General features: G+C 49.4%; 1 protein-coding gene and 1 non-coding gene across 2 annotated transcripts in view; one reads left to right on the top strand and one right to left on the bottom strand.

The window, feature by feature from the left end:
* JPH2 (junctophilin 2) overlaps window positions 1-27279 on the bottom strand; it is a 71415-nt gene that overhangs the window by 31727 nt on the left and 12409 nt on the right. The window contains exon 2 of the mRNA XM_012780958.2: window positions 15691-16477. Within this exon, the coding sequence (XP_012636412.2) occupies window positions 15691-16477 (787 nt within the window). The remainder of the gene's footprint in view (window positions 1-15690; window positions 16478-27279) is intronic.
* On the top strand, window positions 9673-9779 carry LOC142861437 (U6 spliceosomal RNA). The gene has a single exon (XR_012912667.1). It is a non-coding gene; the product is annotated as a U6 spliceosomal RNA (small nuclear RNA).

Consider the following 27279-nt stretch of genomic DNA (forward strand, 5'->3'; position numbering starts at 1 on the left):
GGCCTCCTCCTCTGTGACATGGGTTAGTATAACGAGCAGCACCTCCTTCACGAGCGGTGAATGAAACGACGCACAGAAAGGACCCCAGCGCGGAGCCTGGGAGGGGGCGCTGGGAGAGGGCCCGCTCTGAGCCAGGCGCTGCCCTGAGCTCTTCCCGGTTGTGAACGGCCACCCGATCCTCTCGTGTGCCCATGAGGCAGGCTCCCCCAGGGCCCTCAGCTTGGAGATGAAGACCTGGAGGTACAGGAGGCTTAGGGGGACGTCGCTTGACCAAAGCCATCAAGGCCAGTAACAGTGCAGGACTAGAGCCCAGGCCGCCTGACCGCAGTCCGAGCTTCAAACACTCACCCTGCACGGCCACCAGCATTCTCGTTATTACTGTCATTCCGGCATTCTGTGTCCCGGCCCTTCCAGCACTGACCCCTGAGTCTCTGGCACTCAGCTCAGGGGCCAGAATTGGGGCCAAGCACGGGCCTCACTGGGAGGTGGGGACTCTCTTGCATTTGAGGGGAGGCGCATTTTCTCCCAAAGGTGCAGGGTGTCGTGTGCCTGTCCGTTCTCTGAGTCTATTTAGGCTAAAAAGTAAAGCTGGAAAGGTTCCGGCGCTGGACCCTGAGCACGGTTTATAGGGCTGGGGGTGGAGGAGATAAAACACACGTTTCCACCTCGCAGAACCCTGTCCCCTTCCCATTGGATTTATGAAATGTGACCTCCCTCACCCGGCCTTCTGGCCACACGCCTCTCTGCTCTGGCCCAGGCTCACTGCGCAACCCTGGCTGGGTCTCTGCCCCTTTCCAGGGAGGCCTCAGTTTCTTCATCTGTGAAATGAGCAGATTCAGCCTCCCTAAGGTGCCTTCCAGCTCTGGCCTGCTCTTTCTGAGGACCGATGGGGACACCCTGGGTCCTCTCTCTAGTTCTCTGCTCTCCAAGCTTGGAAGGCCTGATCAGCCCAAACACATTGTCCCCGTAGTGCTAACATCCCCCTGCTGCCAGGGACCCCGGCGAGCCCTTCTCTCTCTCCCCAGACCACTCAGCCTGGGAGTCACAGCTGTCTCGTGTATGTCGCGAGAATCCAGCTCTGACAACTCAGGAAATTCCATTCTCATCTGAGCGCAAAGGGATCTTGTCCATCTGGCCATTCGCAAAGGAGGGATGTGATAACGGCAGGAGCCCGGGCCCAGGGGCCTTTCCACCATTTCAAGCCCATCCTCAGGGAGTTTAACCCGCTCCATGGAACCTCTCGTCCAGGAATCGCAGGAGGTGAGCCAGAAACAGCGAGAACGAGGGCAAACTTTGGCTCTGTGGGTCTGGGTGGTTGTTCAGAGGGGTGTTGAAGGTGGTTGCCAGGTTCCCCGAACACCTGACTGTCTTAAAACAACTTGGCAAAGATGCAAAGACTGCTGGCAGCGAGGGTGTGAGGAAAACTGTTCTCTTGCATGCTGTTGGTGGCAGAAAGGGTTTAAATTTGGGGCAACCCTTTTAGGAGTTAACTGGGATTCTGATAATTACAATGCACATTCTTTTTGACCCAGCAATTCCACTTGTAGGACTTTAACACATAAATGATGATCTGTATGTTCCCTGCAACGATTATTCTTTAAATACTGTTGAACATTTGTTAGAGGGTTGGGGTGAGACACCGGACAGAGGTGAATGAATTATTTGTTTGTGTTAATGCACTCAAGGGTGCTGTGGACCTTGCTGGGAGAACACGAAATCTGCATTTCGACAGACAATGGCAGGCAGAGACCCAGGTGGACTGGCATTATATGTCCAATGTATTCCAACGATGCTTGAATGTCCCCGATGGGACACAATGCCTTGGCTCAGCCATCCCTTTGCCCAACCACATGACTGAAGGTCTGTGTCCAGGGCTGTCCACTGCAGCCTCGCCTGTCATCATGACAATGTGAAATGGTTTCCAGCTCCAGCAAGAGAGATCTGGTTAAAGAAATCATGGCACCACCACTCTGCAGGCCGGTACACAGCTGTGACAGAGAGCGAGGCAGATCTACGTGCACAGATTTGAAAAGATCTCAAAAATATTACATCGAAAAGTTGAAAAACATTCATGTAGGCAGCCCTAGTTATGAAGAACACAACCAGAATAGGTAAATGGAAGATGTCTGTAAGTGAACTGTTAACAATGGTTATTTCACAGGTGCAACTGGGGTGGACACAGGTGAGCGGTTTTATTACTTTTTATTTTTCATTTATTCTGACTTTCCTTAAATTTTAAGGACAAGTATGTTGTTTAGAAGAATGTAAAAAAAAAAAAGAAAAAGAAAGAGAAAAAGAGAAGCTCAGTGTATCTGATGTGGCAGAGTAGGTGAGTGGCTTGGAACATAGACTTGGGGTCAGAACCTCAGCTCTGTCACTTACAAGCTATGTGACTATGGACATGTGCTTCAGAATTAGATGAGCTAATTCAGCTGGACACTTACAACAGTGCCTGCTATGTACTGAGTCCTCAATAAATGCCATCTAAGAACGCTGGCCATTGTGATCTGAGATTCCCCGGGACCCTCAAGGCAGCTGAGGCTGCGAGGTGTTAACTGCAAACAGGGGCTGAGCCGGGGCCAGCCCAGGCCCCTTCTGCTCTGCGTGCCTGCCTCTGTTTCCAACTCAAGGGGCTTCCCCTAGCAGGGGATGCGGTGACAAGGAAACAAAGGATTCTCGGTTTCTCTCCCACCTGCTGCCAAGGTCCTGGATGCACAGAGGAAGAACGTGCAGGGCGAAGGCGACCCCAGCTGCCCTCTGAGGAGCTGCACGACCTTGGGTTCGTCACTGCCCTTCTCTGCCCGTCTGCTCTGGGCACCTCTCCAAACCCCCAGTCTACGGCATGCGTGTCTCTACACCTGCAAGGCCCCTGACCCAGCACTGGGCAGAGTGCCACCTCTACACTCAACACTGGGGTTCTGACCATTGAAATGTATGTTCTTTTTTAACCCAGCAATTCTACCTGTAAGAATTTAATACATGAATTCTCCAGTTAGAAAAAAAGAAAAGAATACAAAAAGGATAATTTGACCAACTCTACCCCAAGCTGCTGGCCAGCCTCCTACTGGTGCCACCAGGCCCCTCCTCCCCACTCAATGGCCCTGTCACATTTCAAGTCTCTGTAATCTCCCCAAATCCCGGTGGCAGGTTCCTCCCTGACCCACCCCTACCTACAACCTGGCCCCTGCTGTGTGACCCCTCACTGTCACTGGAGAGATAGCCAGAAGGGTCCTGCCCACCTGAGTTGGCCACTCCGAGCTCCAGGGCCCACCCACTGCTTAGAGAGAGCAAGCCAAAGGGGACCCAGGGGCAGCACAGAGCACATGCATGATTTATTTGGCCTACATAATATTTGTGCACATGCACGTGTGTGTGCACGCATGTGCATATCCACCTTCCCGTGTTGGTGGATTTTCATGCACAGATGAGAGAGCTTTAGGGTATAGTAAAGACGTTCTAGGTCTCTCTCCCTGCTTCTCTGTTGCTCCCTGTCACTCTCTGTTGTTCTGACTTCCGTTTTCTGCACCCTCTTCACCTCCTCCATCTCCTCTCTGTGCCTCGCCCCTGCTCCCAAACCAAGTTCCCCTGATTTGTTATGCAAAGTACTTAAGAATTGGAAGATTCATACCAGCCAGGCATTATATGCCTCCTGAAGTGATACAATAATCAAGTATACAAAACCATTTATTAAGTTTTCATGCCAGAAAAGTTGACCCTGAATCTGTTATGGGTAGAATTTACAATAAGTACAGGAAAGCGAGCAACAAGTTAAATAGCACCATAAGGAATTAACCCGACAAATCCAGAAGATGTCCTGTATGTCATTAAAAATGGGAGGAGGATGACTCTAGATTAAGAGAGACTTAGGATATAGCTCTCAATCTGAAAATGAAATTAAGAAAACAATTCCATTTATAATAGCAGCAAAAAGAATAAAACACTTCAGAATAAATTTAACAAAAAAATTGTACACTGACAACAAAACATCACTGAAAGAAATTAAAGACCTAAATAAATAGAAAGGTGCTCCATGTTCACAGATTGGAAAACTTAAAATTGTTAAAATGAGAGTGTTCCCCAAATTGATCCACAGAGTCAACAGAGATCCCTATCAAAATTCTAGCTGCCTTTTTCATTCCTACAGAAATTGACAAGCTGATGCTAAAATCCATGTGGAAATGCAAGGGACTCAAAATACCCAAGATAATCTTGAAAAAGAACCAAGTTGGAGGACTCACAATTCCCAGTTTCAGAGTTTAATACGAAGCTACACTAATCAAGACCAGCACCGGGCATAAGGACGGACATACAACAGAATAGAACTGAGAATCCGGAAATGAACTCTCACATTTATGACCAATTAATTTTCAACAAGGGTGTCTAGACAACTCAATGGGGTAAGAATAGACTTTTCAACAAATAGTGCTGGGATAACTTGGACATCCACAAGCCAAAGAATGAAATTAGATTCCACACCATGTACAAAAATTAACTCAGAATGAATCGTAGACTTCAATGTAAGAGGTAAAACTATAAAAATGCTTAGAAAAAAAATACGGGAATAGATTTCATTTTGTTTTTTTCATTTTTTTATTCTTCTCCTAACCAGTAGGAGTAGATTTTGTATTAGAGGATGTTTTCTTAGGCCTGACACCAAAATCACAGGCAACACAAGAACACACAGATAAACTGGACTTCGTCAAAATAAAAAACTTTCGTGTTTCCAAGGATGCCATCAAGAAAGTGGAAAGACATCCCACAGAATGGGAAAAAATATTTGCAAACCATATCTCTGATACAGGACTTGTATCCAGTTGTAATATATTACAACTCGATAATAAAAAGACAAATACAGTTGTCCCTTGGTATCTGCACCCCCTCAGACACCAAATTCTGTGGCTGCTCGAGTCCCTATATAAAATGGCATATTTGCATATAATTTGCATACATCCTCCCATATATTTTAAATCATCTCTAGATGACTTAAAATACCTAATACAATGCAAATGCTATGTAAATAGTTGTTATACTGCATTTTAAAATTTGTATGATTTTTTTTATGCAATTCAAATATTTTTGATCAGTGGTTGGCTGAATCTGCAGGTGTGGGACCCACAGATATGGAGGGCCAACTGTAACCCAATCTAAAAATGAGCAAAGGATTTGAATAGATACTTCTCCAAAGAAGACATACGAATAACCCACAAGCATAAGAAAAGATGCTCAACATCATTAGTCCTCAGGGAAGTGCAAATTAAAGCCACGAGAAGAGAACTCTTTCTTGGAACCAATGAGATATGAGACATATTGAATAAATTTTGGAGGAAGAAATAACGCATAATGAATTGCCGTTGATCTCTGTTAGGTACGATGATGGCTTTAAGGCTTATGTAGGAAATGCCCTTATGTTCCACAGGTGCACTTGAAAGTACTTTGAGGTGAATTACTTTAGGCTTTTTCAGAAAAAAAAAATTAGATATCAAAGAAGCAAATATGGCAAAATTGCTATCAATTGTTAAGTCCAGTTAATGAGTAAATGGGTATTCATTATACCAGTCTATTTTTATACATACTGGATGTTTTCAATAAAAAAGTCAAAAAACAAAGATCTTATGCCGAAATGCAAATCTCCAGTTTCTCTTGAAACATCGAGAGCTGGGCTAGCACTGAATCCACGCTCCTACAGGGCAGAGAGAAGGTGGCAGCCCCTTCCCAGGGGGCTTGCCGAGACCAGGTCCCCAAGGTCCCACCACCCTCTAGCCAGGAGGACACAGGCCTGCTACCTGCCTGGGCCCCCTAATATTTTAGTTTGTAACATGCTTCACCCGGCACTCAAAGCCCGTCCTAACCCGGCCCCAGGCCACCTCCCCTGCCTAATCTCTAATCTTCCCCCACCCACCCCGGCATTCTCAGTGACTCATGCTCCCAAAATACACCATGCAAATTCCTACCTCCATGCCTTTGCACATTCTCATTCCTCTACCTGGGACGACCTTGGCCTCCACTTCTCCACCTGGCAAACTCCCAGCCTGGCCCCTGCAGGGAGTGTCCCCAGACCTCCCCAGGGACACGTAGGTACTCTTTGCTCCGGGCCCCACCGCTTGCAGGTCATTCCTCCCTCTGCTGCGTCCACTGACCACTGACTGCGTCCAGTCCCGCCTGGCTTCACCACAAGGCTGCGGAGGGGGGGCCCTGGAGGATGCTGACCACACTCATTCACCCCTGGGTGCCCCAGCACGAGCCAGCACAGAGTAAACACTACTCGAGGTTCGTGAAAGAAAACCGACCAAAGGTCAGATCATGCACGGTTAAGAGCGTTCTAGAACCAGGTCACCTGGCTTCCTACTCAGCTATGTCCTAGTTGAGACACTTACCCTATCTGTGCCTCAGTTTTTCCATCTGTAAAATGAGAGTAACAGTACTTTCCTTACAGGGTTATTTTTAGGATAAAATAAGTCAATATACGCATGGTACTTAGAATCATGCCTGGCTCCCAGAAATAAGGACTATATGAATGCTTGTTACATTAAAACTAAATAAACAGGCTCAAACATGGGCAATTGCCAAGACTCTCCCTTGGACTAGATCCTCGTCCCTCTGGGTGACCCGCATCCCGTGGCGGTGCTGGAAATGAGTGTTGGCAGTGAGAAGTCATGGCTTCAAATGGCACCAAATCCATCCTTCTCTTTTGTCAAGGAAAAAGCCTCGGTTAGGTGCCTGCAGCTTTTTCATACTAGTCGATCTCTTGCCAATGTCTCTCTCTTTTTTTTTCTTTTTTGAGACAGTCACTCTGTTCCCTGGGCTAGCACATTAACTGCCACACTGGAAATAAAATATTTTTTCCTCGGGGCCACAGTTTTATTATAAAAATAGAATAAAAACTGCAAAAACAAAATGATGCTTTCTACTTTAATGAAAATAGTGTTATTTTTTATTGTTTTCTCTGTGTATGTGCAACTTGAAAAATATTCCACACAGCTCCCAAGACAGAGACCTGTAAATTACATATGCTTCACGAGGCCCCAGGCTCAAAACTAGCATGAGTTAAATACAACTCATACAGCAGTTAATGTGCTAGAGTGCCGTGGCGTCAGCCTAGCTCACAGCAACCTCAAACTCCTGGGCTCATGCAATCCTCCTGCCTCAGCCTCCCAGGTAGCTGGGACTACAGGTGTGTGCCACCACACCCAGTTAATTTTGTATTTTACTTTTTGTTGAGATGGGTTCTGGCTACGTTGCCTAGGCTGATCTTGAACTCCTGGCCTCAAGCAATCCTCCTGCCGTGGCCTCCCAAAGTGCTCAGATTACAGGCGTGAACCACTGCACCCAGCCGAGTGTTTCTTTTTAACAAAAAGAAAATAGACTTCAGGCTCAGTGCCTTTGGCCATCAATAGTTTGACCTCAGACTTCAATAACATTGTTCTCTTTTCAGAACTCCCTGTGATATTGGTTTCCCATTTATAACAGTGATTAGAAAGTCTTCCTTTTCAATAAATTTACCTAAGTACATACCCAAGTATGTTTAAGTAAGTTGGTTTAAAGATGAAGAAGGTAAGTAGAAGTGGTACATGGATGTAGCAAACACTGAAAGTCACGCAGAAGATGACAGTTGGGGATGCACAGCTGCAGGAACTGCAAGACAGGGAGGGTCTTCCCTGGGGTGATTTCCTTCTCCGGGGAGACTCTTGGGTCAGCACAGAATGCTACATGATCCAAAAGAACAGCTTGCACCTCCTTGCATGCCTTCAACTGTTTATTTTACTCTCTTCAGCAACACTTCGAGGGAGGAATTAATATAATTAATATAATTCCCATTTGACCGAAAAGGAAAGTGAGCCCCAGAGAGGTGAGATCATTTGCCTAAAGTCACACAGCTTGTAAGAGGCTGAATCCAGATTCAAACTTGGGTCCATCCAATGCCACGGCCCAAGCTCTCAGCCACGGTAGACATGCATTCTCTTAGCTCACCGGAGAAATCCACCCGCCTGCAAGAGAGCTCCTGGCAAAACCAACTCCAACCTGCACTCAGCTTGGGAGTTCCCAGGGCCAGGGGGGGAAGAGATGGAGGTGGAGGTGGGATGAGGGTGGGGGGGAGAAGACAGGCCAGTTCAGAGATGCCATCCTGGTATAAAACCTGAGATGTTCTGAACCTCAGCCCCTGGGGCGGCTGAGAACTCCTCCAGGCCAGCCCTAAACTCTGCCCTGGTGGCACAACGACAATACTAGAATACTAGGCAATGGCCACAGCGGCCAACATTTATTGAGTGCTTCCTACTTGCCAGCCCTGTGCTGAGTGCTTCGTGTACGGACTCTGCTTTAACCCTCATGAAAACACTTCAAGGTGGACCTCCTTTCAGACACGAGGGGACCGAGGTCTGGAGAGAAGATGAGATAGAGCAAGAGGCACAGCTGCCAAAGCCTCACTCCTCACTACTGACTGTGCTCCTCCTGGAAGAGGGCCATTTATCAGGCGTTGGCATGACAACCAGCAAAGTTTGGGCACCTCCCCTAACATCCCAGCTTCCCTCCACAATCCAGGATCCACGACCTTAAAAGGCGTTACGACAAGAGTTCTTAGCCACAAAACCAGAAACCGTGAATCTGGTACCTCCTCGATCACTTAGTGGCTGTGGGTATCTCTTTATCCCTTTCCGCACCTCAGTTTCCCCGTATGATCCGGGAAGGAACTGGACTATCCTGAGGGCCCTGAATGCGTCTACAGCCACGCTGTCCAATACAAATATAACACGAGTCACATATGTCATTTTTAAATGTTCTGGTAACGGAATTAAAAAATGCAAGAAGAAACAGGTGAGATCAATTTCAAGAATACGTTTTCTCTAACCCAGTATATCTAAAATGTAATCATTTTGATATGTAATCAATATTTTAAGAATTATTCACAGGTTCCTGTACATTCTTTTCCTACAAGGTCTTCACAATCCGGCGTGAGTGTCACACCCGCCGCCCGTCCCCACCCGGACCGGCGCATGCCCAGCGCCCAGCAGCACGTGCGGCCAGGGGCTGCCACGTTCGACAGCACAGGCCAGGCATCTCTTCCAGTCCATTGCCTGTTTCAGAAGGAAGAGCTGTCTCAGCTTTCTCCCTTCTCCTGGGAAAGATGTCCTATTCTTAGTAGTCTCTGGGCTGACAAGTTCCACCTAAGTCCCACAGTGGGGACAAATGCCAGCCCTGCCTGGGTGCCAGGCGGCTGGTGGCTGCAGGGCTGCTGCCTGTCCCGCTGCAGCCAGCCAGCTCACAAAGCCCCAGGAGAGGGAAGTTGGTACGAGGAACAAGGCCACATCCTGCTTTTCCTCCTGACCCCAAAATTCCCTTAATTGGGAATTCAGCCTGAGCTGGAAACCGAGCCAAGCAGCGCCCTGTCCCCATGGCACCAGCCCCCTGGGCACACAGGACTCCTTCCGCATGCACACGGGGACTCCAAATCTGCCCGAGCACCCACACAGCATCATCCAGTGGAGGAGGCTGGACGCCAGCTTCTGGCTCCATTGGCTCAATTCCCAGCCGAGAGCCTGGCGGCCTTCACAGTGGGAGCTCAACACCGCCACGTTCAAGTTCGGCAGGCACGACAAGGAGGGAGGGGAAAGTAAGGGGGCATCCTTCCTTCTCCCCAAACTTCCATTTCCTCACCTTTAAAATCTAACACTGTTAGTGCTCGCTTCGGCAGCACATATACTAAAATTGGAACGATACAGAGAAGATTAGCATGGCCCCTGCGCAAGGATGACACGAAAATTCGTGAAGCGTTCCATATTTTTCCAATGACACTCTACAAAAAAGACACCTGCACTCGAATGTTTATAGCAGCACAATTCATAATTGCAAGGCTGTGGAAACAGCCCAAGTGCCCATCAATCCAAGAATGGATTAATAAAATGTGGTATATGTATACCATGGAGTACTATTCAGCTCTAAGAAGCAATGGTGATATAGCACATCTTATATTTTCCTGGTTAGAGCTGGAACCCATACTACTAAGTGAAGTATCCCAAGAATGGAAAAACAAGCACCAGATATATTCTCCAGCAAACTGGTATTAACTGAGCAGCACCTAAGTGGACACATAGGTACTACAGTAATAGAGTATTGTGCAGGTGGGAGGGGGGAGGGGGGCGGGTATATACATACATAATGAGTGAGATGCGCACCATCTGGGGGATGGTCATGATGGAGACTCAGACTTTTGGGAGGAGGGGGGGAAATGGGCATTTATTGAAACCTTAAAATCTGTACCCCCATAATATGCCGAAATAAAAAAAAAAAAATCTAACACTGTTAGATGATAGCAAGGATTGTTTTTACTGCTGGCTGTCGCAGGGCCAAGCATTTTATAAGCATTAGCTCATCTACTCCTTCTGACAGCCCTATCAGGAAAGAGGATCCCAGGTTCAGAGTGGTGAAGCAACTTGGGCAAGGTCACACAGCTATTTAGTAGAAGAGCCAGAGTTCCAGTTCACAGTCTTCTGAACCACGAGCCTAAGCTCTTACCTACTTTGCTCTGCCCTGTCCCAGGGTGGCCCAGGACACTCCAGGCTTACACCTGTTGTGCCCATATACATTTGGTACAATTATTAAAAATGTTCCCTTTGGAAGAAGGGGCAAATCTTCCACACAGAAGAATTTCAAATAATATATGTAGACATTTCCTGGCTGGGCGTGGTAGCTCAGGCCTATAATCCCAGCACTTTGGGAGGCCAAGGTAAGAGGATCACTTGAGGTCAGGAGTTCAAGACCAGCCTGGCAACATAGCAAGACCATGTCTCTACAAAATATCTAAAAAAAAAAAAAAAAATTAGCTGGGCATGGTGGCATGCATCTATAGGCCCAGCTACTCAGGAGGCTGGGCAGGAGGGTTTTCCTCACCCAAGCATTTGAGATTTCAGTGAGCTATGATCATGCCACTGCACTCCAGCCTGGGTGACAAAGTGAGAAAAGAAACACAGCAGACAAACCCAAACGGAGGGACATTCTACAAAATATCTGACCAGTACTCTTCAAAACTGTCAAAGTCGTAAAAAAACAAGGAAAGAATGAGAAACGATCACAGACCAGAGGAGACCCAGGAGGCCTGACAACTTAATGCAACGTGGGATCCGACATGGGACCCTGGAATAGCAAAAGGACATTAGTGGAAAAACTAGTGAAATTCGAGTGCAGTCTGGAGGTCAGTGAACAGTAACGTGCCAGTGTTTGTTGTGACGAATGCATTATGGCAATGTAAGATGTTAACAGAAGGGGCAGAGAGGACATGGGAACTTTTTGTACTATCTTTGCAACTTTGTAAATCTAAAATTATCCCAACATAAAAGTTTTATTTCTAAAAAGTGCTCCCTTTTACTCATAAAAGTGTCCGGGTTTAGACACTAAATTATACGATCACCTGGTCAGAAGCCTGGCTCTGACCATCTGTGCTGCTGTGACAACGGGCTGGCTAACAGACACCAACAGAAATGTCCTGGCCAACAACTCCGGAGGCCGGGAAGTCTAAGGTCAAGGCACCAGCACGTGCGATGTCCGGTGAGGCCATTCTCTTCCTCCAAGATGACACTTTGCACACTTCGTTCTCTGGAAGGAGAGGAAGGCTGGATCCTCAGATCGCAGAAGGCAGGAGGGCCAAGAGGTGAAAGGGGCCAAACTCATTCTTCTTGGTCTTTTCTGTTTGTTTGTTTGTTTAAGAGATAAGGTCTCACTCTGTTGGCCAGGCTGGAACCCCGAACTCCTGGGCTCAAGGGATCCTCCTGAATAGCTAAGACTACAGGTGTGCACCACCTTGCCCAGGTGATTTTTATTATTATTATTAATTTTTTTTTTTGTAGAAACAGGGTTTCATTATGTTGTCCAGGCTGGTCTTGAACTCCTGGGCTCAAGTGATCCTCCCACCTTGGTCTCCCAAAGCACTGGGAGTACAGGTGTGAACCACTGTGCTCAGCCCAAACCTGCTCTTTTATGAGGGCTTGAATCCCACCTGTGAGGGTAGAGCCCTTATGGCCTCATTCCCTCTCCCAATACTGTTACCATACTGTTACAATGGCAATCTACTTTTGACACGAGTTTTGGAGGGGACAAACATTCACACCACAGTAGCTTCTAACCACGAAGTCTTAAGAAAATCAACCGTACCTTCTTTCCCCCTTAATATTAACTGCTCACACATTCATGGAAGTTTACAAAGTTTAGAGACAGCAAGATGTGCTGGTTAAAGTTCTAGAATAAGAAAGCTAGGGGCTGCTGCCCTGGGTCTCCCGCTTGCTTGCCAGGTGGTCCTGGCCACATTACATTCCTTCTCTGGGCCTCAGTTTCCACAAATGTCAAACAAATGACGACAATGACAAGTAATATTTATTAAGCCCGTGCTTGGTGTCCCACACTGTGGTAGGACCCCGGATGGGCCACCCAGGTTCCTCTTCAGAACTGCAGGATTTATTTCTCCACTCCCAGCTGCTCAGAGAGCTGCCAGCTGTCGGCCCTCTCCAGAGACTGCCCTTGGCTGAAGAGAGCTGTCCAGCCCCAGGACAAGCCCCTTTCTGGAAGGTAGCCTGCATCCGATGCAGAGGGTGTAAAGGTTCAGCTCCCTTACCCCAATTTGGGACAGCATTGAAGGTCAGCACTACTGCAGAGCGCCCCTTGTGGTGGGCTGAGCCCTTCGTGGGGACGGCATGGCAGCCCAGCATCTCCCGCTGCCCAGTCCTGCTTCCCTCCCACCCCCGCAGTGCTGATCCTGAGAGCACTCCCTACAAACTTCCTGCTCCCTCAGCCCCTTCTCCAAGTCTGCTTCCTGGGGAACTCACCTCGACACAGGCCCGTGCACCACGGCACCTGCACTGCCTCTCTTAAACCTCAGACCAACCCCATCTTATAGATGAGGCAATTGAGACTAGAGATGAGAACTGATTTGCAAGGACACACAACTAAGCAATGGTGGTGCCACAGATGGGGAAACTGAGGCTCAGACAGGCAATGTGATCTGCCTGGGTCACTGAGCTCAAAGGTGGTAGGGCCAGGATTTGGCCCTAGGTCTGCTGAACTCTGAAGAACATCGGCCCCTTTTCCAATACGACCGCTACAGCCCCGGGACAGGCAAGTGCCTTCCTTGCACCTCCCTCCTGTGGCACCCTCTGCTGTCTCCGCAGCTCACACCAAATGTGCAAAATGAGAATAGTAGCAGTGCCTGCCTCGTTAGGACCTCGTAAAGATTACATGAGTTAGGAAGGTAAAGACCTCAGAACAGTGACTGGCACATAGGGAGCCCTTCACAAGTGGCAGATCAAAAGCAAATCGCATAAGCAACGTGAAGCTGCAGCTGTGAACGCTCTAAGCATAGGTCACGAAGTTGGGTGAGAGTCCCCGGGGGTTGGACCTCGTCAGCTCTCCAAGGGAGTCAGGCTTGACCTGAGCTTCGAAGTAGGCGTAGAAATTAAGTGGGCAGGAAGAGAGAGGAAGGAGAGCAATCCAGGTAGAGGAAGTAGCATGAGCAAAGGCCAAAGGCCCTGTAGCAGGAGGAACTGAAGAAGGATGATAAAAGGCCAGAGTGACTAGCACAGAGGAAAACAATCCAGACCCAGGGCAAAAATGGTGAAAGAAAGAAAGAAAGAAAGAAAGAAAGAAAGAAAGAAAGAAAGAAAGAAAGAAAGAAAGAAAGAAAGAAAGAAAGAAAGAAAGAAAGAAAGAAGGAAGGAAGGAAGGAAGGAAGGAAGGAAGGAAGGAAGGAAGGAAGGAAGGAAGGAAGGAAGGAAGGAAAGAAGGAAGGAAGGAAGGAAGGAAGGAAGGAAAGGAAAGAAAGAAAGAAAGAAAGAAAGAAAGAAAGAAAGAAAGAAAGAAAGGAGGAAAGGAGGAAAGGAGGAAGGGAGGAAGGGAGGAAGGGAGGAAAGAAAGAAAGAAAGAAAGAAAGAAAGAAAGAAAGAAAGAAAGAAAGAAAGAAAGAAAGAAAGAAATGAAGAAGGGAGAAGAAAGAAAGAAAGAAAGAAGGGAGGAAGGGAGGAAAGAGAGAAAGAAAGAAGAGAGAAAGAAAGAGAGAAAGAAAGAAAGAAAGAAAGAAAGAAAGAAAGGAGGAAAGGAGGAAAGGAGGAAAGGAGGAAGGGAAGAAGGGAGGAAGGGAGGAAGGGAGGAAAGAAAGAAAGAAAGAAAGAAAGAAATGAAGAAGGGAGGAAGAAAGAAAGAAAGAAAGAAAGAAAGAAAGAAGGGAGGAAGGGAGGAAAGAGAGAAAGAAAGAGAGAAAGAAAGAAAGAAAGAAAGAAAGAAAGAAAGAAAGAAAGAAAGGAGGAAGGAAGAAAGAAAGAAAGAAAGAAAGAAAGAAAGAAAGAAAGAAAGAAAGAAAGAAAGAAAGAGAGAGAGAGAAAGAAAGAAAGAGAAAGAAAGAAAGGAGGAAGGGAGGAAGAAAGAAAGAAAGAAAGAAAGAAAGAAAGAAAGAAAGAAAGAAAGAAAGAAAGAGAGAGAAAGAGAGAGAGAAAGAAAGAAAGAAAGAAAGAAAGAAAGAAAGAAAGAGGAAGGAAGGAAGGAAGGAAGGAAGGAAGGAAGGAAGGAAGGAAGGAAGGAAGGAAGGAAGGAAGGAAGAAAGATGAGGCTGGACAGGAGAGTGGGAACCAGATTAGGAAAGGCGACTCACCAAATGTGACTTTGGACAAGTCACATTCTCTCTCTGAGCTTCATTTAGCTCATCTGCAACATGGCGTCTTAAAAGGTTGTTAAGGGGAGTGAATGAGTCAAATATCTGTAAACCTCATAAAATTGCTGTGTGCCTTGTAGGTGCTGCAAATGTTTGGAGCCGACACTAGAAGTTTATCTGAAGTGCAATGAGACGACTTAGAGGGGCTTGAGTGTAGATGACAGCGGGCGCCTGGTGGACGGGCTGGAGGGACGCAGGGCTGGGCGGGTGGGGAGGGAACGGCAGCGTGGATGGACCGCTGGGTGGAGCTGTGTTGGGCGATGCGGGTGGCTGGGCAAGCGAGGCAGTTGTGTGCGTGGATGTGTGACTGCAGGTCAAGACGGGTGGCTGGGGGGATGGGAACAGTGCAGTGAGAGCAGGTGACTGGTGGATGAGGGGATGGATGGGAGGTCGAATGGGTGTCCGGATGTCTGGATGGATGTCTGGGCAGTTGAGTCGATGGTTAAGGTGGATAAAAGGATGGAAAATCGGATGGGCGGACGGGAGTGAATAAGTGGTTGTGTGGATGAGTGGTTGTTCAGGGGGACATCAGAGGGGAGGCTGACGGGATGGGTGGGTGGATGGAAAGAGTTGTTCAGTGGGTGTTAGAGAAGTCAGGTGAGGAGATTGGATGGATTCGGATGGATGTCTGGGTGGCTGACTGTGGGGCTGGGGAGGTGACTGGATGGCTGAGTGGGTAAACAGAAAGTGGAGTGGGTGGCTGGGTGGGTGGGGAGGATGGCTGGAGAGATGGCTGTTCGGTGGATATTAGAGAGGTTGGGTGAACAGAAGGGTTAAGGCAACGGAGGGGTCGGGTGAGGCTGGGTGGACGGAGGAGAGGATGGATGGTTGGGTGGACAGGGGACGCCAGCTCCTGGACAGCATCCAATGAACCCCCCAAAGATCACAGGGAACCCGTGACGGTAAAAGTAGCAGCAAGAGGCTTGGAGACAGGGCCTCCTAGGTTGCCCTGCGCCAGCACCCGTTCCCCTACCGAGCCCACCCCATGCGCCCCAGCCGGGTCCTACCTGGAGGCGGCGATCTCGGCCTTCTGGCGCGCGATGGCGGCGGCGCGCTGGGCGCCCTCCACGCTGTGCTCCACCTTCTGGCGGACCTTGTTGCTCTTGAGCGGCAGCACGCGGCGCTTGGTGCCCTTGACCAGCACGTTGTGGCGGTACTTGCCCTCCTCGCGGTGGCCGTCGGGCAGCGTGGTGCAGCCGTAGCCGTGGCGCAGGTTGTCCAGCCACTCGCCCTCGTAGCGGAGGCCGCTGGAGCGCTCGCTCACGCCGAAGCCCGAGCGCTTGTCGTTCTTCCACTCGCCCATGTAGGTCTCGGTGGTGGTGGCGTCGATGTCGGCCTCGAAGGGCGCGGCCTCGTCGGCGCCCTCGGCGGCCTCGCCCAGGCTGGCGGTGGAGGCGGCGTCGCTGGCGCCCGAGCTGAGGTCGCTCTTGAGGAAGCTGACGCGGCTGCGCTGGCTGCCGAGGGACGCGCGCGACTCTGCGCGCCGCAGCTTGCCCAGCAGCGCGCCGCGCTGGAACAGGCCGCCCCGGGGCGCGCGCGCCGCCGCGTCCGCGCTGGCCAGCAGGCTGAGCGCGAAGCCGCCGCGCGGGACGGCCGGCGACGGTAGCGGCGGGCCGTCGGAGGCCGGCGAGGCGGGCGAGTCGGGGGCCAGCGTGCCGTTGCTGTGCTCGCTGCGCAGGGACGACAGCGACGTGCGCAGCGGCGAGCGCACCACCACGGCCATCCCGTAGGGCACGCTCTGGCGCACCCCGTAGCCGTGGCGCATGCCGTTGGTGAACTGGCCCTGGTACGTCCCTGCGGGCGAGGAGAGGCGGTCAGTGGCGCGGCGCGACGGCCCGCGCGAGCACGGCGACCCGGTGCGCAGGCGGGGCGGCGCCCAGAGCGCCCGGCTCCCGTGCCTACGTGAGGCCAGCGCGAAGGGCAAGCCAGGAGCAGTCTGCACCGCAGCGTGAATATGTCCTCTGGCGGGACGTGGCAGGGCCACGAGTGTGCAAGATAAGGCGAGGCTGCGTGAGCCAGAGCGTGGAGGTGCAAAGCCGTGGGAACAGGCAAGGCCCTGTGGGTCCGTGAGGTTAAACGTGCACGCACAGAAATCCTGGCACCCCGGCGGTGTGGACGTTCGAGGTCATGAATGCATGAGCCAGGGAGTTGGCGTGCAGGTGTGAGAGCGGGAGGACACAGGGCTGTGGGTGTGTGTCTGTACCAGCCTGTGTTTCCGAGACACTTTTGTGGGCATGCGTGTCTCGATCATGAATGTGCAGGTTGGTGTGTACGCGGTGGGGTGAGTGCCTGAGGTCCCAGGGGGGTGGCATCGGGATGTGTGTGAGGATCTGAGTGTGCAAGGCCATCTGAGTGTCAGAGAACAGAGGCTGAGTGAGCCAGGTTGTGGGCGTTAGTGAAACTGAGACCATGTGAAACCAAACGTACAAAGGACAGTGGTGTGCACAAGGAGGTGTCAGCAACCAAGGCCCTGCCGGTACACAAGTCATGAGCTTCTGGGATGATGGAGTTTGTTAGTAGGCCACACAAGCCTTATGAGAGTTGAAAGCCAGCACAGACTAGTGGTTAACAGCAGACTCCAGAGCCGGGCTCCTGGGTCCAAATCCTGCCTCTCTACCCTTCCCAGCTGTGTGACCTTGGGCAACTGACTTAACCTCTCTGTGCCTCACCTTCTTCATCTGTCAGAGATAATAACTGCCTCTTACCTCATAGGGTTTTGTGGGTTTTTTTAGGTTTAAATGAGTTAATAGCACTGAAAAACTCTGAACAAAAAGATATGATTGAGGCAGGGTGCGGTGGGTCACGCCTGTAATCCTAGCACTCTGGGAGGCCGAGGTGGGAGGATTGCTTGAGCTCAGGAGTTCAAGACCAGCCTAAGCAAGAGCGAGACTCCGTCTCTACTAAACATAGAAAACTTAGTTGGGTGTCATGGCACACCTATAGTCCCAGCTACTCGGGAGGCTAAGGCAGGAGGATCGCTTGAGCCCAGGAGTTTGAGGTTGCAGTGAGTGATGACACCATTGCACTCTACCCAGGAGGACAGAGCGAGATCTGTCTCGAAAAAAAAAAAATGTTGTGATACTGTGATTTTATAAACTTGTGCCAACATGTGAGGGCACCTGAGTTATATGAAAAAACTGATACACAGCTGCCAAAATAACCCCCATCCCAACACGTGGTGCTTCCCAGGCCTCCATCCAACCTTCTCCCGTTCTCCCTGCGCGAATGCACCATCCAGTGCTTTTTAGTTGCCATCTATGTCCTGCTGACTTCCCCAACCCTTTCCCCTCCCCTCTGCAGATGTCAGCTTGGAGACTGATGTCCCCATACATGGGGAAACACAGCCACCTCCAGGTCACATCTCCCCTCACCCACCCACACACACCCCTGTGCCCCCCTGTGCCACCGTCTTGGTCCCTCTCTCCCGCTCACCGCTGCCTCCGTCTTCATGCCTCCAGCGCATAGTACAGTGCCTGATACATAACATGAGCCGAACTGAAGGCAGAAATTAGGAGCCTTTGTTTTAAACACAAGCTTATGCTTTCCCCTGGTTGACAAAAACCAAATGGCCTTCTTCCCATCACATGCCCAAGAGCAGGACGGCTGGGAAACTGAAACAGCCAACCAGGAAAAAGACTCCTAAGCTCACTCCACAGGCGTGCTCTTATTCTGCCTTTTGCACTGGCTGTTCCCTCCGCCTGGGACTCTTTCCCTCCAATATCCTTCAAGTCTTTGCTGCACGAGACCGACCCTGACCACGCTATTGACAATTGCGATATGTCAGCCCCTCACCCCGGCCAGCACTCTGCTCCCTTCCCTACTTTTCCTTTTGTTCGCACGGCATTTCTCACCCTCTACCATACATGTGACCCATTTATTACATTCATTGCTTTTCTGCCCTTGCCAGAGTGGAAGCTCCGTGAAGACAGGGATCTTTTCTATTCTGTGCTCTGACGGATCCCTGGAACCTGGAGCCGTGCCTGGCACATAGACGTGCTCCACTGATGTCTGCAGGGTGACTCTCGGGGCCTGTCCACAGACTCCATCTCATTGGGTGACCTTGGGCAGCTCCCTTTCTTAATGCCTCAGTTGCCTTGTCTATCAGTGGTGTGTTGGGTGAAAAGCTCTCTAGGGCTTGACCTAACTCTGAGATGCTGGGCTCCTAGAAAAGGGGGCACCGTGCCTCTGGAGGACAAGGGCAGCACGTCTAGATGTCCCTGCCCTGCCTGGTCCCTCCCAGCACAGGCTGCTCCAGTTCAGGGCCCCACCCCTACCCCGCCCTAGCCCCTTCTGCATTAAGAGGCCCCATTCAGGATCAGGTCCAATGTCAAAGGCTCGCTTCAGCCCCTCAGCAGTCCTGTGAGGTGGGTCCCAAGGAGATGCTTATTTCCAGGAGGGGAAGCTGGTGGTCTGAGAGCTAAAGCAGCTTGACCAAAGAAGCAGGGTCCAAACCTAAGTCTATCTGAAAGCAAAGCTCATGCTCCGAGCCCGTGGTTCTTAATCCTGGTGCGCGTTAGAAGCACCAGGGAAGCTTCCCAATATAACGATGGGTCCCTGGGCCTCACCACCAGAAGTTCTGATTTAATCTGCCAGGGAAGGTCCCTGGTGCTCCCAGGCCCTCTGTACAGCAGGAGGAGTGGCCAGAGGTGAGACACATCTGGGCCCTCCTTCCCTTCAGGGACCACCCTGGAAAAACTAAGGATCTTGAAATATCAGCTATAAAAGGGCCAAAGAGAAATGGAGGGGAAAGCGTTGGGCCGGCTCTCCCAGAGGAAGATGCAGAAATGACCTCCACTGCATAGGTGGATTGGTGTCCAGAGAAGCTACGTGACTGGGAACAGAACTGGGACTTGAACTACGATCCGACTCAAGCTGAGCAAGTGGGGAAATGGGGCTCCATGGCAGGTGCAGTGCCCAGAGAAACGAGAACGTGGTCCAACGGATGAACACTGGGGAGACGGATGGGGAACGAATAGGTTCCACCTGCCAGGCTCATTCACATGTGACCACATTGGATGGGGGCAGTGGGACAGAATGGACGTGGAGTCAACCTGGGTTCAAATATCATCTCAGCCATGGAACCGTGGACAAGTTCCCTTCTTCTGATTCTCAGTTTCCTTATCTGGAAAATGAAAAAGTAATACCCACTTTGCAGGATTTTTTTGAGGATAAAATATGAGACAACACAAAATGGAAATAACCCAAAAGTCCATCACATGGTATGTGGATAAACAAATGGTAGTGCAGCCATGTGATGAAATACTGTTACATGCAACACGTGGATGGGCATCCAAAACATGCTAAGGGAATGAAGCCAGAGACAAAGGAGCACAAACCGTACGATTCCAATTACATGAAAGTCCGGGAGAAACTAACCTATGGTGGCACAAAGTGCATCTGTGGTTGCCAGGGAGGATCAAATGCAAAGGAGCACAAGGAGACTTTCTGAGTGGGTGGAAATGTGCTGTATCTTGATTGTGCTGGTAGTTTACACAGGTGCATACATTTGTCACCAATGTATACTTCAAATGCATTTTATTGTATGGAAATTATACATCAATAAAGTTGATTGTTTAAAAATTTAAATAAATAAATTGCAAATAAAATTTAAGAAAAAAAAACACCCATCAGGAAATCCATCAGCTCTACTTTCCGAATGAATCTAGAAGCCAGCCGCTTCTCACCACCTCCACTTCCACTAGAAGGTGGTCTGAGCCACGGTTCTCTCTCACCTGCATTTTCATAGTCGCTGCCACACTGGCCCCCTGCTTCTGCCCTTGCCCCTTCTACCTGTTTCTAACACAGCAATCAGAGGGATTCTGTTCGAATATAGTAAGTCAGATTACGACACTGCATTGCCCCTTCTCACTCAAAGGAAAAGCTGAATTCCTTAATGGCCCATAAGACCCTACCTGACCTCATCCCCGTCACTTCTCTGTTCTGTTCTCTTCTCTTCCATTCTCCCCTTTCCCTCATTCCACTCTAGCCACAAAGGCCTCTTTGCTGTTCCTCCCACACACTAGCCATGGGCCTGCCTCAGGACCTTTGCACATGCTATTCCCTCTGCCTGGAATGCTCTTCCTGTAGATATCTGTGTGGCTCACCTCCTTGCCTTCTTCAAGCCTTTACTCAAATGTCACCTTCTCAGTAAAGCCATCCGTGACCTCATTATTTAAAATTATCACCCCCACCCAAGATATGATATCTCCCTTCTTTGCTTTATTTTTCCTCGTAGCATATCTACTGTAACATATATTTTGCTTTTTTTGTTGTTGTTGTTTATTGACCATCTCCTTTACTGGCATGCGAGCTCCGTAAAGGCAGGGATTCCTTTCTGTTTTTGTTCACTGCAGTATCCTCAGTGTCTAAAACAGTGCCAAGTAGGTACTCAATAAATATTTGTTGAATGGATGAATGAATGAGTGAATGAACTGCATACATTCTATAACAGTTTATGCTTTCTGCTTTATCCCTCTGCAAACACCTCTGTGAAAATAACTGGAGAAGTATTGTATAGGGACTAGTTTATAGACGAGAAAAAACTAAGGTCCAGCAAGGACAGAGGACTCATCTAAGATGACACAGCCAATAAACAAGCCAGAGGCAAAACTCACTTCCATGCACATCTAGCTATGCTCCTTCCATGTCTCCTCCAAAGAAAGAAGAAAAAAAAATACGAAAGGAGAAAGTGAACAAGAATAGAGCAGAGAAGATGGAAAATTCGGGGAGAGAGAGAGAAGACATCTAATCTCTGGGTTGGACGAGTTTGTGAAATTAAATCAGCCAACCTACCTTTAGCTTAAACTTGGCATGAAATGGGCTGACATGGTCCCTTTAAGCTCAGGAAAAAACTGAGATTGCAACAGGAGAGCTGCTCTTGGCCACCGGTTGGGGAGGAAGCGGCCAGGCTATATTAGGAAACTTACAAGCAAGTGGCAAGGGGCACAGACACCCAAGGGAGGCTGGGAGTGACGGGGCCCTGGGAAGGGGGGAAAGCCAGCTGCTGCGGCCACCTCCAGCCTGACTCTCTCTAAGACAGGACAGTTCCCCCTGGGGACAGGGAGAACACATCCAAAGGAGGAAGACCCTGCCCACCGCCATCTGCAGAGAGGGACCCTCTGCAGACGTCGTCGGTGCCTCCTGTGATACAGTTGGGCTGGCCCCTCGCTAGGCTTTGTGAACCCTGCAGGGCTTCCTATTGTCCTCGGGCCAAGGACCAAGGTCCTCGGCAGCCCACAAAGCCTGGCATGGGCTGCCCCTGCCACCTCCCCTGCCTCACCTTGAACTGCTCTCTAGTCACGCTCACCTTCCCACCCCAGGGACTTTGCACATGCTGTCCCCTTTTCTCAGTGTGCTCTTCTCCTCCCAGTCCCCTGGCCAACTTCTACTGACAGTTGAAGCTTCAGCTTAATTGTGACTTCATTCAGGAAGATTTCTTGAGCCTCATTCCCTGAGCACTGCCGGAAACAGACACATGCCGTTACGCCACCCTTCTTCTTAGCGCTTTCCCCTAGTGCGCTTAGACAATTATTATGACCATTCGTGCACTGTGAGCCTTCCCTACCTGCCTTTGGCTTCCAAGAGGGAGGGAGCCGTGTCTACCTTATTCCCGCTCTGATCCTAGCATGGAGCGCAGTTCCCAGGCCCACAGATGCCTTCGGTAAACAGCTGATGAATTCGCAACTGTCATTTCCTGAATGTTCTTCGAGGGGCAGAAACCATAACTCTTTTCCCTCGTGGCTCAGCATGCCATAGGTTGGCAGTGACTGCCAAGGGTGTTCAGGTCTAGATTCAGCAGCTCAAACCCTGGGCGTTATTGGGGTGCATGGAAAAGGCTAGTGGGGGCTGTAACCAAGGTAAACACAGTCCTGTCCCCCAGACAGGGCTGCTGAATTCAATAAAACCTGAATATAGCCTTCTCCCCGCAGTTGCTCTGGTTTAGTACAGAATGACATGGATTTTAACCTTAACTCTGACACCGAGTCATTCTAAAAAACATGCATAAATTCATTAAGCCTGCTGAGCTTCAGTTTGTCCTATGAAACGGAGGTGATGATACCTGCTTCAGCTGGGTGTTTATTCATTCCTTTGGATGGAGGCCGGGGCGGGCGGATTGCTCGAGGTCAGGAGTTTGAGACCAGCCTGAGAAAGAGCGAGACCCCATCTCTACTAAAAAATAGAAAGGAATTAATTGGCCAACTGAAAATATATAGAAAAAATCACCCAGGCATGGTGGCGAATGCCTGTAGTCCCAGCCACTTGGGAGGCTGAGGCAGGAGGATTACTTGAGCCCAGGAGTTTGAGGTTGCTGTGAGCTAGGCTGACCCCATGGCACTCTAGCCCAGGCAACAGAGCGAGACTCTGTCTTGATTAAAAAAAGAAAAAGAAAAAAAAAAGACTTCATCATCAAAGATCAGTGAATGAAAAATAAAGGTTGAATGACTAAACATTATACACATATGTGATTTAAATTAAAATAAAAAAATTATAATATCTGCATCTTTTTTATGTTTCTCTGCTTTCACTGACTCATTCAATTAACCAGCTTACAAATGGTCTTAATGATATCAGATAAAAGGGCTTCTACTGTGGTTTTAAGCATCAGTCTGAATGCATGTGCTTTGACAGAGAGATCTGTCTCTCCCAGGAAGGAAGACACTATAAGGATCATTAGGGCTAAGGCAAGGAAAATAAGCAAATAGCCATATGCCAACGGCCTCGGCACGTGATCTCATGTGAGGCTTTCCCACAGGGTACGAATCCAAGGTTTGGATGGGTTTAGCCCAGAGGAAACTGTACTTTCTGTTCTTTTTCAGGGAAATGACGATTGTGGTCTGAGCCCCTGGATACTCTGCCTTTGCCCTTGTCTGTAGGAATTTCCCCAACGTGTCTGTACAGGTTGTTCAGTTCCAACCAAAAAGGGTCAATGTGGCAGCATATAGCCTGCGGAAGGCATTCCCTGCTGTACAAACAAATAATCCATTAAGGCAAGATCTCCAGAAATGTGTTTCTCAAGATTTGGGTTTTCATCGGGGGGAGAAAAAAACACAACAGTTCTGAAGTCAAGAAAGTTTGAGAAAAATCAAAGTTACATAAAATGAAAGGTTTCCTTATCACGGGACTTACCAGAACACCTAATGTACTCAGGAATACCATGAATGTCCAAGAGGCAGATGCCATTTAATGAGAAGACACTTTTTGCAGAACATCTGCCAGGATTTGTGTTCCATTAAACCAACTTTGCACAATGGCAATTTTCTACTTCTTTGCTGATAGAACTTCAATTTTGTTCCAGTGTCCAGTCCTCCTCCATGAATCAGAGGGAGGTAAGCCTGTCTCCAATTCCAGGGATAAATCCTGATTGCTCTAAGCCAGGCTTTCAGGTCTATCCTCTTTGCCTATGATTGAATTACATCTGAGTACGTGATTAAATCTGACATTGAGACCAAGGGAAAGTCAGGTAGGTGGGGGAGCAGGGGAGGCAGGAAAGAATTCTTTGCTCTTATGAAGAGATACATGTAGAGAAACATGCCCTCTGCTTCTGCTGGATGTTGATGCATCTGGAGGTGACCCCTGGAGCTATGGCAGCCATCTTGGGGCCATGAGGAGAGTTAGCTGCAAACAAAGCTGACATTCTGTGGATGGCAGAGGAGAAAGGTGGCGGGAACGTAAGGTCCTTGTTGATGCTGTTGAGCCTCTGAGTTAACCTATCCTAGAGCTGCTCTACCTCTGGATTCTTGTTTACATGAGATCATAAATATCCTTATTGTTTAAGTCTGTGCTGTCCAATATGGTAGCCACTAGCCACATGTAGAAATTGAACAGCACTGAATTTAAAGAATTCTTTCAAAAGGAATGTAAAATATTTCCTTAATAATTACATATTGATTAGGCACAGAAATGATTTTGAATAATGGGTTAAATAAAATATATTAAAATTAATTTCACCCTTTTTAAATGTGGCTACTAGAAAATTTTAAATGACATACATAGCTCCCATTATACTTCTCTTGGAAAGTACTGGTTTAAGTCATTTCTGTTACCTACAGACAAAAAAAAAAAATCCTAACTGATAACAGGTATCATCATTCTGATTTTACAGTTGGAAAAACTGAAACTAAGGATTTAAATGAATCCCTCATGACGACACAGTGTGGCAGTTGTTGGCGGTCACACCCAAGTGCCCTGATGAGTGCCTGCACCTCTAAGAATCTCAGAACATCCCTTACAAGTTAAAGGTTCACAAGTCCTCACCTAAACCTCAGGGTTGGATGTTTGCCCCTTTCTGAACCTCAGGTTGAAATTTCGTCCCCAGTGTTGGGGCCTAGTAGGAGGTGTTTGGGTCGTGTGGTAGACCCCTCATGAATAGATGAATGCCCTCCCTTGGGGGGTGAGTGAATTCTCACTCTATCAGTTCCCAAGAGCTGGTTGTTAGGAATAGTCTGGCACCTCCTTCTCTCTCTCTCTCTTGCCTCCTCTCCCAACATGCGATCTCTGCACACACTGGCTCCCCCTCCGCCTTCTGCCTTTATAAGGTGCCCAGCCTCAGGTATTCCTCTGTAGCAACCTCAAACAGACTGAGACTTCAAGGAAAGGCTAGGAGATCCAGACTCTCACTTGGAGACAGAGAAGAGACACGTGGGCCAGACCAGGGGTTCTGCTCCAAATACAGGATGGGCACTGAGAACGCCACCCATCTGGCCAGCGACACCTTCCTATTGCTAGGAAATTATCTGAGGTTGGAACGTCAGTGTCCTTGGGTGCTATGACTTGAATATTTGCTATACCCCCAAAAACTCATGTTGAAATTTAATCTCCACTGTGGCAGTGTTGAGAAGTAGGGCCTTCGAGAGGTGATTGGGACGTGCGGGCTCTGCCTTCGTGGATGGATTGATCGATTCATGGATCGTGAGAGTGGGACTGGTGGCTTTATAAGAAGAGGAAGAGAGACCTGAGTTAGCAAATGCAGCCCCACCACGTGTGATGCCTTGCATGGCCTCAGGGCTCTGCAGAGAGTCTCCACCAGCAAGAAGGCCCTCGTCAGATGCAGCCCTTTGACCCTGGACTTCCCAGCCTCTAGAACTGTAAGAAATAAATTTCATTTCTTATAAATTACCCAGTTTCAGGCATTTTGTTGTAAGTCACAGAAAACAGACTAAGACACTGGAGAACTGAACAGAGGTGGAGAGAGGAAACAGGACTTGCTCCTCTATGGGGTCTCCCTGGCCTGTGGATGTCCTTACCCGACAGTGCAGCCCCTTCGTGACCTGGTTCTGACTCACCTCCCCAGCCTTGTCTTCCCACATCCTTCAAAGCCCAGTTTCAAAGCCGCCGTCCTCGGGAAACCAACTTCCTTCCTTATCACCTGGGACATGTGTCACTTCGTACTTCCTAGGGCAGCTCTCTTGTCTACGCCTTGTCTACTTTATCTTCCAGCCATTCCTGGTCCTTCTTCAAGTCCTCTCACATGGTATCAGATGTTAGCACGAGATCTTTGGGCGGCCCCGTGAAAACGTCATCAACAGATTTCGCACAGGGCTTGAGACGGAGCATGGCAGGTGTGGAGTGAGCGCCAGAGAGTCCAGGCTCAGCGGCTCTTGTCCAAGCACACCAAGGCTAGACCAGGTAAATCAGAAAGGCACGCTGTGGGGAACAGGTACGCCCATGCCACGGACGTCATGTAGATGCTTCCGAGTACCGGAGACTCATCCCAGCTGGGCTGTAACCCACTTTGAGAAGGACTATGGACCCAGCATCCCAGAGAAAGCAAGTCAGGGCTAAGACAGCTTTGGGGGCAGCAAAGAATAGTGGGAACTGCATGGACTTTGGAAACAGATAGACCTGACTCTATGTATCTCTTTACCCTTTCCACTTCTCTTGATCTCCACCGCGTCCGTCTAGTCCAAGCCATCCCAGGCTCCCTGGCTGACTGTCGTGGTATCCTCCCTGTTCCCCACTTCAGGTGACCCTTTGCTGCTGCCAGCGTCACCTGCCTTATAAGATGCAGATCTCGACAGGCTACTCTGGCTCTTAAGAGCCTCGTAGCTTCCCAGTGCCTGGGGATTGCCTTGGCTCAGGGTCCCCAGGGCACAGAGTCTGAGGCTGAGGTTGCAGGTGGGTGGTTTGGGGTTAGAGCTCTCGGAAAGAACCCCTGTGAGGAAGGACGCAGGAGTTGGCGGTGGGAAATGTTGAACATCTGCAACGGAATCTCCAGCTGACCCCAAGGGGATCTCTTGAGCCGGAATGACCCTTCACAGTTGCCCAAAAGCGACGCAGGGGCCAGGGCTCCGTATTCCTGCAGGGAACAGTGGCTGAAGCAACTGCTTTCCATGAGGGCAGCGCCCAGCCAGGCACGGTCACCGCTGACACTCCCGGGAGCCGCGGGATTGAGGCCCCTGGTGCTGAGGGGTATCTGAGGGTGTGCCCCAGAGTCTATCAGAAGGACGAAGTGCAAACTCCTCACTGTGACCCACGAAGCCCACAAGATCCGGTCCCGCCAACCTCTCCAGCCTCATGGACCCCACGCCCCTCTCAGTCTCTGTGCTCAGGTCTTCTCTGGAACACGACACGCTCTGGGCTCATCTCCAAGCCTTTGC

Source organism: Microcebus murinus, chromosome 16 (genome assembly GCF_040939455.1).
Source record: "Microcebus murinus isolate Inina chromosome 16, M.murinus_Inina_mat1.0, whole genome shotgun sequence".
Taxonomy (NCBI): domain Eukaryota; kingdom Metazoa; phylum Chordata; class Mammalia; order Primates; family Cheirogaleidae; genus Microcebus; species Microcebus murinus.